The sequence below is a fragment of the Myxine glutinosa genome, chromosome 1 (assembly GCF_964187855.1).
Source record: "Myxine glutinosa chromosome 1, kmMyxGlut1.1, whole genome shotgun sequence".
NCBI classification, from domain to species: Eukaryota; Metazoa; Chordata; class Myxini; order Myxiniformes; family Myxinidae; genus Myxine; species Myxine glutinosa.
Genome location: NC_136261.1, coordinates 400,226,778 through 400,246,780, shown reverse-complemented (window position 1 = coordinate 400,246,780; position 20,003 = coordinate 400,226,778). Strand labels below are relative to the sequence as shown.

General features: G+C 45.1%; 1 protein-coding gene across 1 annotated transcript; it reads right to left on the bottom strand.

Moving 5' to 3' along the window:
* Nucleotides 1-2,833: 2,833 nt before the first annotated feature.
* Nucleotides 2,834-4,300, bottom strand: LOC144893998 (uncharacterized). Its single transcript, XM_078785404.1, has one exon. It carries the CDS (start codon nucleotides 4,298-4,300, stop codon nucleotides 2,834-2,836), a length of 1,467 nt encoding a protein of 488 aa, XP_078641530.1.
* Nucleotides 4,301-20,003: the final 15,703 nt, after the last annotated feature.

The following is a 20,003-nucleotide window of genomic DNA, read 5'->3' as shown; positions in this document are numbered from 1 at the left end:
AATAGGAATACATGGCCGTGTAGATGGGAAATACAGTTTGTTTGAAATAAATCACAAATATCAGATGAAAGTGAAAAAAAACCTATGTGGTGTGAATGGCAATGTTCCTCGCTGAAATGTGAAAAAACTGAATTACGTGCGAACGCATAACTGAGATTATGGCGGCAAAGTTGGAACATCACGTGATCCTAGCAGAAGTACCCGGCATTGCCGGGTGGGGGAGGGGAGACCCGTACATTCCCAACCCGTACATTCGCCCTCTCGACTCAAGCTCGTATTCGATTCGTATTCGAAATCGAAAGGGGAAAGGGGAAAGGGGAAATCCTTCGTATTCGAATTCGTAAACACGAAATATGAATTAAAATTTAATTCATATCGCAGAAAATCGACACAAAACACGATCGCATAAAGGTGAAAAACCGTAATGGCTTTTCGCCCTGAATTACGTGCAAACGTGTGACGTGTGACGGGATGGAACATCACGTGATCGCTCTGAGCGAATCAGCGAGCTGCTCGCACTGGCTGAGATTAGCGGGTACTTCGCTGAAATGCGCTGAGGTAAATATGAATAAAAAATATGGATCTCGTCAAATATGGTGTCAGCCATGTTCGTCCCAGGCTCAATGGCCATGTCTATGCCAAATATCAAGCACGTGAACCTCTCCGTTTCGGAGTCTATCAGTAACATTACACACACACACACACACACACACACACACACACACACACACACACACACACACACACACACACACACACACACACACACACACACACACACACACACACAGTTTAATATATATATATAGATAGAACCAAGTACCAACCAGACTAAAGAGTGGAGGTGTAATCAACCTTGGTATATAAATGGTAAACATAACGAATGTGAAAAATATCAAATAGGTATAATTGAAAAGACAACTGGTAAAAAAAGTTCACAAAACAAATAAGAGAATTAATTTAAATACCGGTGAGTTGGGTAAAAAAGATGGAAATATTTTTGAGTGGACGGAAAACTTTGATGGTTGTCAGGAAAATATATACTTTCATTTAAAAATGGTGTGTGGCACAGGAGGCGCTCAAACAGGAACATTGAGGGAGGTTTATCATTTTGAGCAATGGCCATGTCTATGCCAAATATCAAGCACGTGAGCCTCTCCGTTTCAGAGTCTATCGGTGAGCATTACACACACACACACACACACACACACACACACACACACACACACACACACACACACACACACACACACACACACACACACACACACACACACACACACACACACACACACACACACAGTGTTTTTATATATATAGATGTATTTCTGTTGTAACCAAATGAGTATTTTCCCAGTGTTATTAAAAATATTGACAAGTGTTCATGGCTTGTTTATGTGCACAAACCTGTTCTTCAACAATATAAAGGATTGATTCGTCCTTGTACAGAGTACTGCTCTTACATCTGGGGAGGGTCTAGCTCCATATACTTACTGGACAGAATTGAATCCAAAGTAATCTGATTTATCAACTCTCCCAATCTGACATCAAAACTCCACCCGCTCAAATTACACCACAAAGTTAGCTTTCTTTCTCTTTTCGACAGATATTACTTCAGTTTCTGCTCCCAAGCACTTGCTCCTTGTGTACCTCCGCCATTAGTGAGACCACGGAATATTCGACAAGCCACGACATCTCATGATTATTGTGTGGCCATTGGAAACTCAAGGGTGGGCCGTTATGATGCTCGTTTCTTCCTCTCCACTGCCAAACTCTGGAAATCTTTACCTTCTCATGCCGTTCCAAACACTTATGACGTTCCCCTTTTTAAAAAGCAGATTTTTTACTTCCTCACAAACTCTACGACTGTTCTCTCTTCACTTTTCTCTCAATGCAGTTTTATTTTACGCCGGCCTCGATGAGGACTATATACTCCATGAGTGGAGCAATCAATATTTAAGAGGAAAAATTGCTAAAATGTGCCGTAAACTTTTTGGTTCACGAGTTATCAAGTGACCACTATATTCGTCATGTGTGTGGGTCTGTCTGTCCTTATAACTGCAGCATAACTACCCGATGATGTCATCCAATCTTGATGAAACTTGGGTGGGAGATTGATATCATGATCGAGTTGTGTCCTGCTGAGAGTGGGCGTATGTGCCCATTTTGGGCGGAGCCACGCCCAGAAAAGACGTCTTTTTCGGGGGTAATCGAGTTCAAGCTACATCTTCTCCGAGGGGTTTGGTGGAATATGACAGGGATTTCGACATTTGGTGAGGCCAATGTCATGTGTCTAGCCCCATGGAGCTCGATTTTTCATTTTTCATTTTTCACCGAATTTTCAGTATTGTGGGGCTAAAACAAACCTCAAAACTGATTATACATTATTTTCTATCTCATTTCAAGGTCAGTAACCTTCGTTTTGACATTTCCGGGCCTGGCCTGTCTGGGCCTGTTTCGGTTATAGTCCGTCCTTTGTCATTGAATACCACTCGCTTATGAACCATCGGCGTCTCCTGACTTGTAAATATTGAATTTAGGATGCTTGAGTATCAATACAGAATCACTGAACTACATAGGATACATATAAGAGGTCGTTAAAATTTATCTTATTGATAAAAGACAACTCAAAGGCGAGTGTGCGTATGGCGAGGCCACCTTGGCAGCCCAAGAGAGACAGGTAACCAAGCTTTTAATGTGGTTAGTCTGTCTTTTCATCTGTGAGTAGAATATCTCAAAAAGTTAACCGCTCTCCTTTGTGGCACCTTAAATGATTCCTCAAAGACCTTACATTTGAGAAAGTCTCTGCACAAACCGGACACATGTACGGACGCTATCTCGTGTGAATCCGCTCGTGAGTCCGACAGTGCGTTGATCGAGTGAACCCTTTACCACAAACATTGCATGTATAAGGGCGCTCTCCTGTGTGAATCCGCTCGTGAGTCCGACAGTGCGCTGATCGAGTGAACCCTTTACCACAAACATTGCATGTATAAGGGCGCTCTCCTGTGTGAATCCGCTCGTGAGTCCGACAGTGCGTTGATCGAATGAACCCTTTACCACAAACATTGCATGTATAAGGGCGCTCTCCGGTGTGAATTCGCTTGTGAATCTGACAGTCCGATGCCAAATTGAACCCCTTACCACAAACATTGCATGTATAAGGGCGCTCACCTGTGTGAATCTGCTCGTGAGTCCGACAGTTCGTTGATCGAGTGAACCCCTTCCCACAAACATTGCATGTATACGGGCGCTCTCCTGTGTGAATCCGCTCGTGAGTCCGACAGTCCGTTGCTCGTGTGAACCCCTTACCACAAACACTGCATGTATACGGGTGCAATCTCGTGTGAATCCGCTCGTGAGTCCGACAGTTCGCTGATCGAGTGAACCCCTTCCCACAAACATTGCATGTATATGGGCGCTCTCCTGTGTGAATCCGCTCGTGAGTCCGACAGTCCGTTGCTCGTGTGAACCCCTTACCACAAACATTGCATGTATAAGGGCGCTCTCCGGTGTGAATTCGCTTGTGATTCTGACAGTCCGATGCCCAAATGAACCCCTTACCACAAACATTGCATGTATAAGGGCGCTCACCTGTGTGAATCCGCTCATGAGTCCGACAGTGCGTTGATCGAGTGAACCCCTTACCACAAACATTGCATGTATACGGGCGCTCTCCGGTGTGAATTCGCTTGTGAATCTGACAGTCCGATGCCCAAATGAACCCCTTACCACAAACATTGCATGTATAAGGGCTCTCACCTGTGTGAATCCGCTTGTGAGTCCGACAGTGCGTTGATCGAGTGAACCCCTTACCACAAACATTGCATGTATACGGGCGCTCTCCGGTGTGAATTCGCTTGTGAATCTGACAGTCCGATGCCCAAATGAACCCCTTACCACAAACATTGCATGTACATGGGTGCTCTCTCGTGTGAATCCGCTTGTGAGCCCGACAGTGTGTTGATCGAGTGAACCCCTTACCACAAACATTGCATGTATACGGGCGCTCGCCTGTGTGAATTTTCACGTGCCTCTGAGTCGTTGTTGAAGAACCGAATCTATTTTGGCACACCTTAGAGGTGCACTGTTTCTTTCTTGTGTGAATCTCAAAATGACTCACGAACATGCTTTTATTTTGCATTGAACAAGAATATTCAGTGCATTTGAACTCTTCATCATTGGGAACTTGTCGGTTCCTCTCCTTGTGCCTCTTCAAATCTGCCTTTCTGGTGAAGCTGTGAGAGCACGAGGTGCAGGTGAACTTCTTGATGGGCTTCTTCTGTTCTGTGAAGAGCATTCGTCAATGTTAAAAAATGTCAGCGCCTCGTTTACACTGAATGGAAGCTTAAATTCCCGACGCCAAATTGTATTTTGAGAACATATCAAGTTTAATAATGAACATAAACGCTCTCTAAATAATCTGCAATAAGTTGACATTCTGTAATTCTCGAGCCCACCGAGTCCTGCCGTTAAGAAGTGTTTTGTCCCAGAATGTTCTGGGTTGAACCTGTCACTCTCCAAATCATCACAAATTAACATATACTATACAGGTACACAGGCAACGAAATGCAATGAAAGACTATTCTGCCCATCTTGCCGACACCACTGTCAAATCCACAAATGTGGGGGCATTGTTCGAATGGGGTAAAGCGAGGATTTTTTTTACTCTGCATGGTTTTGGCTCATGGAAGAGCATTGACGCAGAACAAATCAGGACACAACATAACAAAAGGAACAGCAGGAGAAAAGTGGAAACGCGAACGGCAGGGCGGAGGGAGAAAATAGACAGATGAACAAACGGGGGCTGAAGGACAATGCAAATGGTGAAGAAGATGGATACATAAGCAACATTTTATGGAGGGGTAGAGTGGTTCATCAGGTGTAGAAAAGATCATGATTTTATATGGGTGATGACTTGAGATAGTGGTGAACAGCTGTCTTAAAGATATGGAAGGAAGGATGGCATTGCGGAGAGAATAGCATGTGGTTCCACAGGTGGGAAAAAGAGGAATAAAAGAGTGGAGGTGAGTATTGGTTCTGGATTTTGGCATTTTCACTCGGAGAGGGTTGCTGGTGGACCGAGTGTATCTTGCAGAAAGCTGAGGGAGACAAAGCACGGAGAGGGCAGAAGGTGCAAGTCTTGACAAGTCACCATCAGGTTTTAGAGGAGGGAGACAAGTTTGAAAGCTCATTCTTAAGATTGGACAGGTGTTGTTTTCTGGCTCTCCACAGAGTAGACACACACTTATTGCGAGCTTTGTGGCATGATCGGAGGTTGTCTTCAGTTGGATTTGCTTTCCAGGAGGAAAATGCAAGTTGTTTTAAAGCAACTGCCTCACCACAGGATTCAGAGTACCAAGAGTGGGAAGATGGGTAAGATAATTGAAGACGTTATCGATGGCTGGACCGAACGCATGCACACAAGCAGGCACACCGAAAACAGGCTCCTTTTATCTTTTAGATGCCCAAAACCAAGGACACTGCACAAATTGCTTTGAGAAGACAGGACTGAGCCAATGGGACAAGTGTAGGTTCTGTAAGGCAGAAACACAAAGCACAAGCCACTTCAGATGCTGATGTAAAAACCTTATGTCAGAACAGCTGTGCACACAAAGGCATAACAAAGTACGTGGAGTAATCCACCAGCACATCTGCAAAAAATTCAATATCCCCGTTTCAGAAAACTCATGGAAGCATGATCCAAAAACAATCATTGAAAATAATAACGTCATGCTCATGTGTGACCTGATGTTACCATCCACGGTGAAGATTGAAAAAAAGCACTGCGACTGGACGTAGCACTCAGGGAACAAAAAGGAAAAGACAGCAATGCTAATTGAGGTTTCAGTAACCAGTGAGTTTGGTCTAAATAATGCAGAAATCAAGAAAATCACCAAATATCAAGACCTCAAGAATGAAGTGAAAAGATCCTGGAAGCTGATGAACGCCAAAATTGCACCAGTGATAATTGGGGCAACGGGAATGATAAAGAAGAACCTTGCAGAGATTAAAAAACCCATCCATGGGAACATTACCACAAACAAACTGCAGTTGGAGGCTGTATGGAGCTCAGTGACAATCCTGAAAAGAGCCCTTGGAACAAAACTCTGAGAACAACAAAACTTCACAACTTAGTCCACGAGTCACGATACTTCGTTTCTTGGGACGACTCCGTTCCACCTTCTGAAACCCAAATTATGGAGAAAACAATCAACAACACACAAAGGCACAGATACAGAGACGAATATACACACAATTAGATACACACACACACACACACACACACACACACACACACACACACACACACACACACACACACACACACACACACACACACACACACACACACACACACACACACACACTTGTGGTGGAAGGTGTTTGGGTGCAGGAGTGAAATGGAAAAAGGGTGGGGGGAGGCCAAGAGAGGGGATGAGGGAGGTAGTAGGGTCATGGAAATGGTAATAGGAATAGTGAGGATCGAAGGGTGAGTGGGTACATCGCAAACAACACACCACCTTTCACACAAAATATGGATACCATATGTTCTTTGAAATTCAAAACAATTTGTTTACTTTATTACCAGCAAAGAGCCCGTCTTTAGGGATGGTGGGAATAGGAAGCAGGACGTAAGAGTTCGTGTTTACTATCACGCCGCTATAAAACCCACAAACAAACAGACAATGTGTTCCCTGTCTGGGGTAGTGGTTTGGTTTAAAACCCCAAACTAATTGGTTAGGGATTGAAGGGTCGATAAAAGACAAGGTAAGTGAGGGGATAGATACGGTTTAGGGATAGGACTTCTTCTTCATTCATATGCAGCAGGCTGTGGGTTGCACCATGAGGTGAGGACATGGCCCTGCCGCTGATGCAGTGCCCCCTGTAGGTTCGGGCAGGAATTTGTTGTTTGTTCATGGTGCCGACAGCTTAGTTACTCTTCACGAAGGACACCCTGGGATATTTAACATCCACCAACTAATACCGGAAGATGCGATGCCCCATTTAACGTCCACCCGAGAGAAGGCACACACATAGATGAATGACCTCGACAACTTAGAGGCGAGTGTGCGTATGTCAAGGCCACCTTGGCCACCTGCTCGGGGCAGGTAACCAAGCTGTCAGCAAAATTAGTGCTTTTGTGCAGTCCATCAAGAATAAGGGCTGTATTGGGTTTCAGGGCAATCAGTTGGTAAATCAGTCGAGTCAAGATCGGAAGTTTTGGGGGGTAACCCTCCGTCCCTGGAGGCCCACATGATCCAAAATAGAAACCCGAAAAATCGAAGATTGTGCGAATGACTGTCTTGTATTCATGTGTCAAGTTTCAGAACAATCAGACTTGTGATAAGGGAGGAGTAGAAAAATAGCAAAAAGTTAACTCCCCTAAGAGTTACATCAAAAAGTTAATTAAGTGAAAAAAAAATCATCAGCATGGTCGCTCTTTCACTTCATCAAACTTTCCCTGAATCCAAGATGACGATTCGATCATTTTTTTCTGTTCATTATTCTGTAATAATGTAACATAATCTATGTCCACAAAGTAAATATCTCGGGAGAGAGAAAAGGAAAAGGAAGTGAAGCTGGGCAGAGAAATGCAACAAGCAGATAAAAAGGTGAAGAGTAGACAATGATGGAAACACAAATAGAAAAAGAAAGAAAGCGAACATGAGGAACGAGTGAATATTAAATAAATAATTATTCTGTTATATATGGATGTAAGGAGACATGTATGGGGACAAAAAGTCTGAAGGTGAATATCAGTAAAACGAAGGTGATGGCTTGTGGTAAAGCATGTGGTGAGGTGGAAAGAACTGGGAAGTGGCCGTGTGCTGTGTGCAGGAAGGGTGTCAGAGTGAACTCCATTCAAAGTATAATGTGCGCTGAGTGGGGTCATCAAAAATGTAGTGGTCTGAGAGGGTCATTAACCAGTGTGGCAGCTACATTCAAGTGCAAGGTGTGCACAGAGGGAGCTGCAGATGGAGGAAATGTTGAGTTGGATCTTGGAGATGGTGTGAAGCTGGAAGGTGCGAAAACATTTCGCTACCTTGGAGACATGTTGAATGGAGAAGGTGGATCAGACTGGGCAACGGTTGCCAGAGCGAGATGGGCATGGAAGAAGTTTCGGGAATTGAGTGGCGTGCTGATGAGGAGGGGAGTGCCGTTGAAGCTGAAGGGAAAGGTGTATGCTGCACATGTGAGAAGTGTTATGATTTCTGGAAGCGAGACATGGGTTATGAACGTAGAGCAGCAACGAAGGCTGGAAAGGGTGGAAATGCGAATGGTTCGGTGGATGTGCGGAGTTTCGTTGAGAGAGAGGAAGACAAATGATGAATTGCGAAAGATGATGTGAATAGAGCCTGTGATTGATGCTGTGAAGAGAAACAGGTTGAGATGGTTTGGTCATGTGTTGAGGAAGGATGAAAGTGACTGGTTGAGAAGAATGATGGAAATGAATGTCGAAGGAAGTAGATGACGGGGAAGACCGAGAAAGACTTGGCCAAAGGTGGTGGAAGAACAAATGTGGGCAAGGGCGGTAACAAGGGGAGATGCAGAAAATCGGGCAAAATGGAGAAGATTGTCATGGGGCCCGCAAGGCTAACCCCCGCTCCAACAGGGAAAATGGCATTAAAATGCCTGTTGTTGTCGTTGTTGTTGTTGTTGTTGTATATGGATGAATTGTGTGTGTGTGTGTGTGTGTGTGTGTGTGTGTGTGTGTGTGTGTGTGTATATATATATATATATATATATATATATATATATATATATATATATATATATATATATATATATGTGTGTGTGTGTGTGTGTGTGTGTGTGTGTGTGTTACTTTTTGTGTCTATTAATGACAGGCCATTCAAATTTACTTTTAACTCTTAAGACTGCTGAGACCCCTTCAACTTTTGTAAACCCTTTAAGACCCCTGAAACGCAGAGGACCCAAAAGATCCCGAGAACCCAAAGTTCCCAAAGACCCAAAAGTCTCAGAACACCCAAAATTCTTACCTTTGTTTAAAATCTTAATTCAAAAATAAATAAATTATTATTTCCTTCTTTGTTGGTTCGTTCTTCGACCACGTGTTTCACCCCACCCGTTTTTTTCTGTTTTTGCTCTCCTTCCTTCCTCACTCAATCCTCTCCAGCCAAAAGACACCTTTCCAATTCTAGCTAATTTTCACCATGCTCCTTCAATTTTCTCCTTCTTCACCTGATCCACTTTCACCTCACCTTCCAAAAAAACAAATCAACGAAGAATTGAATAAGCAGGCCTATCGTCCCGTTCTGACACATTTTCACTTAAACACCTCACTATTCCTTCGTGCTCTGCTCTCCTGGCTATCAATCTCATATTCTTCTGTTCCTGCATCTGAATCTGTCCTGGAATCATTAATCCCCCTTAGGAATCCTTCCTGCCCTCATTTAGGGAATTTCCCCACACAGTTTTCATGGTTTCGTTTTTAAATGTTTAAACTTTCCCCTGAAGTGTTGTAGTCTGTCGTATATTATAACAAATTTTTCTTCTTCTTCTTTAAAAGGTTGTATTCCATTTGCTCACCAAATCTTTTCATTTCAAATAAAAATTCCATCTCTTGCAACTCTTCCTTTCTACATTCCCAAAACTCACATGCATGCCACCCCTCCTCCAACGTTTTCAAACAGATCTCTGACTCGAAAATCACAAGGAAATCATTTTGCAATAAATGTTCATTTTCCATTAATTGTTCAACACTTTCTAAAATCCAAACTCACTCATCCCCTCCTAAACACCCCACTCACCCATCCCTTTCAAATCTCCCTCCTTGCCCCTTCCCACCTAAATCCCGCCTCACCCCTCCTCTCCTAAACTCCCCCCTCACCCCACCCCTCCCAAACTTCATCCTCACCCCTCCCCTTCAAAACTCCCCCCTCACACCTCCCCTTCCTCCTTTTTCTGCAATGCTCCCCTCTTACCCCTCCTCCTCAAAGTGTCCTCCCCGATTTCTCTCCCTTCCAACTCTCACCTCCATCTCCATCTCCTCCAACCTTCTTCCTCACTCTGCCTCCCTTGAAACAACACCTCACTGTGCCTCACTAAATCACCATCAAACTTTTGTCCTCCTCATCCTTCCCTTTCTCCTTGCTATTCTGAAATCTCTGACACATTATCAACTGCTCTCCCGACCTCCTCCTCTTCCACATCTTACCCTACCCCTCCTCTCCCCTGTCATGTATCCAATGCTCCCCATTCCTCTTCATTAATGGGATGGATCTCAAACATCTGGGGCCTTCGCTCAAACCTGATTGATCTCTCCATTCAGGTTGCTTCTGACAAACCAGACTTGTTCTGCTTAACAGAAACTTTCCTTCTTCCTAATGTCTCTGATTCCTTAATATCTCTCCCTGGTTACTCCCTCCTCCGGTATGATAGACCTGAGCCTCGTCCTGGAGGTGGGGTTGCTATCTTTATAAAAAAAACTCTTCCTCACTCGCCCTGCACTGCCGTCTCTCCACCTCACCCCCCGGAATACCTTTGGCTACGGCTTCCCCTTCGCTCCCACCTTTTGTTCACATGTGTTGTGCCGTCCACCAAACAGTGATGACCATCTACATCTCGCTGTCTGATAACATTGAGAAACTTCTATCTACTCATCCCAACTCTCTCTTCCTCAGATGTGGTGATTTCAGCTGTTATCATGCCAGCTGGCTGGGTGTGGGTACCTCTCTCACCAGCCATGTCTCCTCAGCAAAGAACTTCTGAGACCAACTGGGACTGACTCAATCTGTCAATTTCCCGACCCGGATCTCAGTCAATGGAGCATCTTCTCTTCTGGACATGGTTATGACAAACTTCCCTGCAAATGTCTGCTGCTCTTCTTCTGCTCCAATCGGTTCATCTGACCACATGCTTGTTAAAGTGGACATCTCTCTGGCCATTCTCACAGAGCCTCCTCAGCATCGACGAGTCTGACATTTCACACAGGCCAACTGGCACGGTCTTCAAGGAGCCATCGTTCATCTGGACTGGTCTCCCATTTATACTGCCTCTGACATCAACTCATCCTGGGAATTCTTCGAAAGTAAATTGCTCTCTCTATTGCCCAGATTTATCCCATCTCGTCTTCAGTTGTCATACCCTTCCTCCCGTCCATGGTACACGGAATCTTGTGGTGAGACAGATGCCCTGAAACAACTTGCCTTTGCCTCCTGGAAGGCAAATCCAACTGAAGGAAATCTCATTTCCTTTCACAAAGCCTGGAACAAGTGTCTTTCCACCCTCAGGAGAGCCAGGAAGCAATATCCGTCCACTCTCAAGACTGAACTCTCAAACCTGTCTCCCTCTTCTCAATCCTGGTGGTGTCTGGTAAAATCTGTTTCTGGTGTTCGTTTCCCCTCCATGCCCTCCATGCCCTCCCTTACCTCAAACGGCTAAACAGCTGACTCCACACGTGAAAAAAGCTGAATGCAAATGTCTGCTGCTCTCTGTGTTTGAACTCAAAATATTGTGTCCCAAACACATCTCTCTCTGTACCCACTGGACTTAGTCGCACACAGCTGCTCCTGGACTTTGTCTCCTTCTCTCCTGACAAGGTGCAGAAGTTTCTGTCAATCCTCAACTCTCATTCTGCAACTGGACGAGACAGCATCAGCCCACAGAATCCTGCTCTGCCACTCTTTCACACCCTCTCTCTGTTCTCTTCACCCTCTCTTTTGCTCAAGGTCTACTGCCATCAGCTCGGAAATCAGCAAACATTACCACTTTACACAAAAAAGTTGCAAAAACAGATCCTTGCAACGACAGTCCAATCAGCCTGCTCCCAATTGTCAGCAAAGTCCTGGAATCCATCATTGCTTCGGATATCAAATCCTTCCTCTTCTCCAAAGGCTTGATCTCTGATCATCAATTTGGTTTCAGACCAGGTCACTCTACTCTGGACATGCTGCTTCTTCTGTCTCAACAATGGATGGAGGTCCTCAATGCCAAACAGGAAATTAGAGCTGTCTCCCTTGACATATCACGTGCCTTCGATATGGTCTGGCACCCCTCCCTGGTCACCAAACTCTCCTCCTATGGTATCCATGTAAATCTCCATGCATGGCTTGTGGACTTCCTATCTAGTCATAGTCAACGTGTGGCCCTGAATGGGTTTCTCTCATCTTCCCTTCCTGTTCAGGCTGGAGATCCCCAAGGCAGTGTTCTGAGCCCTGTGCTTTTTCTGGTCTTCATCAATGATCTCTCTGACTCTCTTGAAAATCCTCTCTGTCTCTTTGCTGATGACTCCACTCTCTTCCGCTCCATAGCTCATCCCTCAGATCGGCAGTCTGCAGCCTCCTCACTCTCTGGACAAAATCACAGACTGGTCAAACAAGTGGAACATGTCTTTCAATCCTGACTAATCTCACACTCTCACGAAGTCTCTCCGAAAAGACCAACTGGACAATTCTCCCATCTACTTTCTGAACAATCTTCTCCAAGAAGTTCTGTCACTTAAGCTTTTGGGTCTCACTATCTGCCATGATCTTTCCTGGGAAAAAACACATTTCCAAGTTGGCCTCCAAAACCAGTCGCCGACTGGGCATCCTCCGTCATGCGAAGTCCTTCCTTGGCACACCTGAGCTCCTCACCACATGAAAGGCTTTCATCCGCAGGGCAATGGAATACTGCTCTCGCCCCGGGGCTGGTGCTCCTGCCTCACACCTGGCTCGTCTTCACGCTGTTTAAACTAAAGCTTTCAGAATCATTGGAATCCCCCACGATGAAGCTAACTCCAAGGGCCTTTCACTCGCCCACCACAGGCAGATTGGTGGTCTTTCTGTCTTCTACCGACTCCTCTCCAGCCTAGCTCCCCCAGGTCTGTCTGTGCTCTGTCCACCAAATATTCATGCAGGACGCAAAAGAACTGCCAGCAACCCTCTTATGGTGAAACTGTCAAAATCAAGACTCTCTGCTCACCTTCACTCTTTCAATTCCTCTTTTCTCCCGCCTCTGGAAGAAACTCCCTCACTCTCTTCAATCCTACTCCTCCCTCCAGGTCTTTAAAACAGCTGTTCACCACCATCTCTTATCTTCCCCCATCCACAATCTTGATCTTTTCTACCCCCGTTAATTCACCCCAGATCCACTTTTTTGAAATAGACTTCTTTCCTTGAAGTCCGAGCAGACTCCATGTGTTTTATACCTCTTCCCATCCACCTCCCCGCCCCCTTTCCCATGCCTCCTCCTCCCAAGCCCTCTCCCTTCCGCAGATCTCCCGATGTCCCTGTTCTCTGCTGTTGTATTTGTGTGTTTGCCTCTCTCTCCCCATCTTGTCTCCCGCTCCCTTGATCATATGTTTTTTTTTGTCAGTTTGTTTTTGTGTGATTAATGTCAACTCTTACACGAGCCTCGATCTTGTGCACAAAAAAAAAAGCAGGCCTCGAGGAGCCAAAAGACCCAGATGACGCAAAAGACCCTTCCCCCCCCCCCCCCCCCCCCCCTCCAAGTCCGCCAGGCAGGTATGCTCCCCGGAGGTGAAGATCAATAAAGAATTTGGTCCAATGGACCAACGGGACCCCCCCTAGTAAGGAGTGAAAGCATAACAATGAAATAGACCTGCTTCATTTTAATGTTATTTGGCCATCAAGAAAAAGGTCTTTCACCCATGCTGATGGTTTTTTTTCTTCATATTTTGCCACCAGATCACAATGCAATCATGTGATATTCATTACTTCCTCGGAAACAACCGACTCACGTCGCTGTAAACAAAATGGCCGACACGGCCCATGTGATCAGAATATTTCGGACCTGCCACGTCGGGACTCTATACATATAGAGACTCTAGTGTGGGTGGTGAATCAGGACATCAGGACTTTTGCAACCTCAGAATGGACTTTCCAAATGTAGGTTTATATATATGACGGTTTTAAGTAAAGTTTAACACAAAACATCCATAATTGTTACAACTCACCATCCTCCAGGTCTCTTCTGGCATCTTCAGGAACAACCGAGTCCGATTCTTCTACCTTGATGCGCATGTCTCCAGTCGGTCGTCCCGTCTCCATGGCGACGGTCCATCCCGATCCTCGCCCCGCACGGCACGTTTCCATGTACCGACAGAGCTCCGCGTACATGGTGAAGGTGAACTTTCGTGTGGCCAAAGCACAGAGTTGAACCCTCACCGGAGCGGGCTCGGCTCGGGCACAGAGAGCCCCGAAGATCTCGATCCCCATCTCCGTAACCAGAGCTCGGAGAGACTCCTCTGATAGACCCTGGATCTTCAGCCAGGCCGGGATGAGACCGAGGCCTCCTAGATCTCTCACCGACTCCATTGTGCATGAGGAACTCACATCGAGAGATTCAAAATAAATAAATAAATCGCACGTGTTGCACCTTCAACATGTCGCAGATCTTCAAGCACTTCGCGACTCGCGTTGCTGCTGCAGATCGTGGTGGGGGTCGATTTTTGAAGTGTGCACCGATTGGTCGATGAGCCGCCTCAACACACCCACATATGTCTCTTGACTCCACCCACCCAAGGCTGAGACGAAATGATATGGCCTCCATCTTGTTTCCAAGTTGGCCTAACATTACGCTAGTATAGGCCTCTGCTGATTATACACCGTCCAGCTTTGTTACGTCAGATTTCCCATGGCTTTCTTTGGGTCAAGTGTAAATTATAAATAAAGTTTAAGGCCAAGTAAAAAAAAAAGAAAAAGTTTCTCGTCCCCGCCCGCTTCCTTTTTGGTTGCCGCCTACTTTTATTTACTATTTAATACTATTTTTTTTTAAATATATACTTGTTTTTAAAAAATATTGTTTTGCGAAGAAACTCGGTCTAAAACTTGCCGTTTCCAGGCGTTTGCTGATCGTATCTTGTGCATTGATGATCTGAACTATTAATGGATCGCGCCCTCTAACGGAACTTCCTGGTTAATACATGCTCGGCTTAACGCAGACACTTCGTGCTAAAGACGGTCAATCTCGCAGCGGTTGTGCACTGGGCAAGTGCAATTTACGTGTAAAAATCTTGCATTTCATACTTTTAATGGTCCAAATTTGAGTAGGGAATATGACGATATTCGTGTGTGTAAGCATACGTTCGTCGACAAAAGTTTTGAAGTCTTGGTTCGCGAGATCAGTTGTGGATGAGAAGCGAACGTTGAACGATCTCTTCGCTAAATTTGCCAGTGGAGAATTTGACGATGGAGATGACTGGTGATGGATACCAAACAACGAAAGTAAGTTGGCGTCGTGATATAGCGTAAATATTTAAGCCATATCAAGACATACATTTCCTAGTGTACTTGTTTTTAAATACTTGGTGCATTAAAAAATCCATATGTAGCTGTAACGCTATACTTGGATGATTATTCAATTATGGTTTGTCGGTGTAGCACATGACATGTTCCATTCATTGATTCTATTCATATGCCATTTCAGTTCAAACATATATTTATTTGCTAATTTGGAAATGAAATTGCAGGCCTTTCGGTAACAATCAACACTGGCATGTTTCACATTACATTGGACAAACTATAGAGTCTTTAAGTCAGCCACAGTGGTCATTCAATTCATGGCAGCCATCTTGGAAAAAAATAGCAAAAAAAATGAAAATAGTAAATAGTAAGGGCCTCCCTCCTCCTTTTTTCAAAAAAGTCCGGACGAGAATTTTTTTTTTTTTTTACTTGGCCTAATTAAGCCCGTACACGTTTCCCATAAAAGTATTGTTCCGTAATATTTGATCATCACCATATGCGTGTTTTCGAATCGACTCATTGCCGGATTTTAACCCTCTGGAGTCCTCAAGCCAATTCAATCGGCTTCACGCATGCGCCGAAATGTCTCCAAGCCGAATTTATTGGTTCTACCCGCATTCAAATTTACGAGCAATTACCGCCTCCTGGATTCGATGTGCCTGCTGTCATTCCGCAAATGATTCAGGTGTACAATTCAGGGATGGGGGGGGGGGGGGGGGTGAAGACTAGAGTCCCTTTATATAAAGAGTTGCGACATAGAGGGTCAGGAAAAATCTAGTCACGTGATTGCGTGGAACCATTTTGAGTCCATCGCGGACAGGATCAGGATCGGACGCATATCGGTCAGCGTTTTAACGTTCCCACTGTACGCAGCGTTCTCATTCGTGTTTTACATCGATTTTACGACAAAATGACAGGTTGTAGCGCCTGTGGGTGCACAAATAGAACAAATAGAAAGTGAGAGTACCGTCCGAGGAAAATCTACAGGGCCTTGTCATTCCAGATATCCAAGACGTGCAGGAGCTGTCTCAACCTGAGCGCGATAGCTTGTACAACCTTGCTGGCTACTGTGTTCACAGTATAAGGAAAAACCAGAAGACGTGTGATGACTGCATTGGCCAGGTGATTGTTGCTGAAGGTGAAGAAGTTAACCAAGCTGCAGAGCTTACTGTACTGAAAGAGTATAAGCAAGGGTGTCTTGTTCATGTTTCAGAAAAAGTGATCAACATGTTGGTAACTGTGGAGGCCATGTTTCGTGGTGCACAGGATGCTTTCATGGCTGAAAAGAACGTCGCAACAATGTTTGTGGAGAGAGCAGAGCAGATAACGAGAGATGTTCACTTCCCAACGTGCCACAATCTGAAAGCCAAACTGCTTACAAAATTCATCAACACACGCCTACACAGCTTTTGTAAGAAAAAGACACATCAACGCAGGCAACAAGCTGCACAAGCAAAGAAGGGGGGTGAACTTGGCAGCAAGAGCATGGCAATGAGACAATTGGCTGCAAAAGTGAAATAGATATTTCCATTGGACTTCAGTTGCAGGACTGCAATGTGCTGTACACCTACAAGCTAGCAACTTATGTGGATAATTGGACTAAATAATCATTTTGAAAATGTTATCATTAACATTTTCTCTAATATGTTATTTCAACAGGGAATAATACACATATCCAAGTTATTTTAAAGCTATGGACTAACATACATTTCAACATGATATTTCTGAGAGGGAATGATTGTAATATTGGTTGCAAATTAAATAAATGTACTGTATGAATATCTCGCAAAGGAGCTCTTTATGAATGACGAGAATTTGAGCATGTATAGTTGTATACTCTGTTTTGAGGTACATGAATCAAAACTTACAAATTGTTGTTTATAATGTACCAATGCCCTCTGCTAAAGGCACTTTCCTGCCTGTGGTAGTTAGTACTCCAACAAGTGAATGACATGCTTTGTTTATAACAAAATTATGTAATTTGCTATAAAAGTGGAAGGTTACCGGTTCACGGTTTGAGTATTAATCGTAAATGAGTTCAAAGCCTTTCACAATGGTCTCTGAGACCTTCGTAAAACAAATAATAAAATAAGTTTTATTTTTTGTACTTTCACATGGAAGATAGGATTATTGTCATTCAAAATTTTCAATGATGCTTCAGAAAGAATTTGCTAGAAACCAATTCATGCCAGTGATACAGTTGTATGCCACAACTGAGAAAGGGGGGGGGGGGGGGGGTGCATTGAATGTATGTATTGTCTCTGTTGATTTGAATGTGTGAGGACATTAACTTGTGTTTGTGTGTGTGACTTTCAATTTATAATTTGTATGTGTGTGCATTAGTACATGCATGTATGTGTGTGTGATTGTAAATATGTAATTTGTATATGTATTAGAGATTGTGTGTGTGTGTGTGTGTGTGTGTGTGTGTGTGTGTGTGTGTGTGTGTGTGTGTGTGTGTGTGAGAGAGAGAGAGAGAGAGAGAGAGAGAGAGAGAGAGAGAGAGAGAGAGAGAGAGAGAGAGAGAGAGAGAGAGAGAGAGAGAGAGAGAGAGAAAGAGAAAGAGAAAGAGAAAGAGAAAGAGAAAGAGAAAGAGAAAGAAAGAGACTGACTTTATTATAAAAATACAAGCCAGTGGGTGAAGATACTGTTACAGACGTGGCTTGGATGTTATTTACCGAGCGGTTTTATGGTATGACCACGTCTGCACAAGTTACCCGATTGTGCCCGAACGTTGACTAGTCGCGCGATGCTGGCTCAATAAGAAAAAGAAGACACCCGGCTGGATTACAATAACACAATACGACACCAATGTTTCAATTCTCAAGACCTCCGGAGGAGATTATATTCGTACGGAAAGGTCAGATTACAGGGGCTAGAGGTATAATCACAGAAAGACAGGCACTTAGACACACTCTTATATTAACCCCGGACAGACGACAGACAAACGGGACAACGGCTGACTCACACGGGGGTTGATGACAGGAAAGCGGGTATCGATGGCTCCAGGTCCTCCTGGGCTCGGGGCAGGGTACAGTACGGTCCGGTCCGGTCCAAAGATGCGGGGAGGTATCGTCGCGCTGGGGGTGGCGGTGGCTTCTCTCTCCAAGCTGAGGCGCATCTGACGTCACATCCGGCGCGGGGCCGCGTATATCCGGCGGGGAGTGACACGCCCTCGGCTCGTTAGCTCCGCCCCAGATGGAATCGGCACGTTGCTTCTCATTGGGTGCGTGGGGGGGTTACTGGCTCCGCCCCTGACGAGGAGCTGACAGCCAGCCCCTTCGGGGTAACGCCGTGGAGCGCATGGTCATGGCGGGTAACCGAGCCGGTGTGAGGACGCACACTCCCCGCCCCTCTGTTGTTGTAGTCGTAGTTGTAGTTGTAATTGTTGTTGTTTGGGGAAGAAGATGGGAGGAGGTATGGGAAAGGTCCTAAACTCACTACTGATGCCATATAATCACATTCTGGTGCAACGAAGAGTCATAATTAATGGAAACGAGGCCTTAACTGACATAGATTAAGAATAACTAGGAAGATGTCCGAAAGTTGTCTACGTGTGGTGCGGTGGACCTGGGCACGACATTTAATGGGGGAATAAGGGGAAGGTCAGCTCTACTGATTGTTATTTACATGCAATGGGACTAGGGAATGGGGGATTGGGGAAAGTTGGGGAGTATTGGAGAAAATAGGGGAATATTTACAAGCGGATATGGAGGCCAAATTCCATATTCGCAACATTGCACCCTTCTCTACCCTCGGGGCGTCCCGACCCGATAAATTTTTACCTACTTTAGTGTGGCACGCAATGTAGTTCCCTCTACTATTAACTCTACCCTGAGTGCGACAGTTTTACAGATATTCACAAATGAGTAAATATGTCCCCCTGCGACGTTGCACCCTTCTCCTCACAGAAACACACCCACAGGATAACCGAATCCGGAAAGAATTCTCAAACTAAACATACAGCCGGTAGGGAGCATTATTTACAAGATTACGCTGATATCTACACTACGATCCAGGACCTGTTTTTGGAGGAACACATGCAGATGTTATGCATAGAGAGAGCGCGCTTGCCAGCATCGATACACCAACCCACGAGTGCTCTGTGGCCGACGGCCTTTAATAACGTGCAGAGCACCCTTCCCGAGCATCAAAAGCACCACCCCACCACCAATCGGTGCAGTCACCATTGTTCATTGGAATCAAAATAAATTCGACAACCCCTAACCCTGCAGGTGTCTCTTGCTCTTCGTGTGGCCTTCAGTGGTGTTAATTAACAGTGGTTCACCTTTATGGCATAGGTGCCACGTTGACCCATAGGTCCATCCCCGGGTGGTGCTTGGCCGCAAACGAACTGCGGTCCATTGTGGGTGGCCACAAACATTGCGGTCCATATGGTGTATCGATCCCGGCAGCAAACAGCGAAAGTGCAGGCCCACAACTGCGCAGCCAGCACCTCTCTCTCCTCTCTCTCTACCCCAAAGCCAGATCCTCGGAGGTGGGAGACAAAAGAAGCAGACAAGTGAGTAAGGTGGTAAGGGCGCAAAAGTGCACGCAATGTAAGGTGATGCACACTGGGGGCACATGGGAACCAGGTGAGACAGGTACGTTCCTATCGTACGCCCCCCCCCCCCACCAGGTAACCTACATGGCCCCTCCCTTACCCCTTACTGTATCCACACAACACAACACTACCCATAAACATCTACTTTACAAATCAACAAACATCCCTACTGTCTTCCCCGTTCCTCCCATAAACCAAATTCGTCTTCTCTCCCTCCTAACCAATCA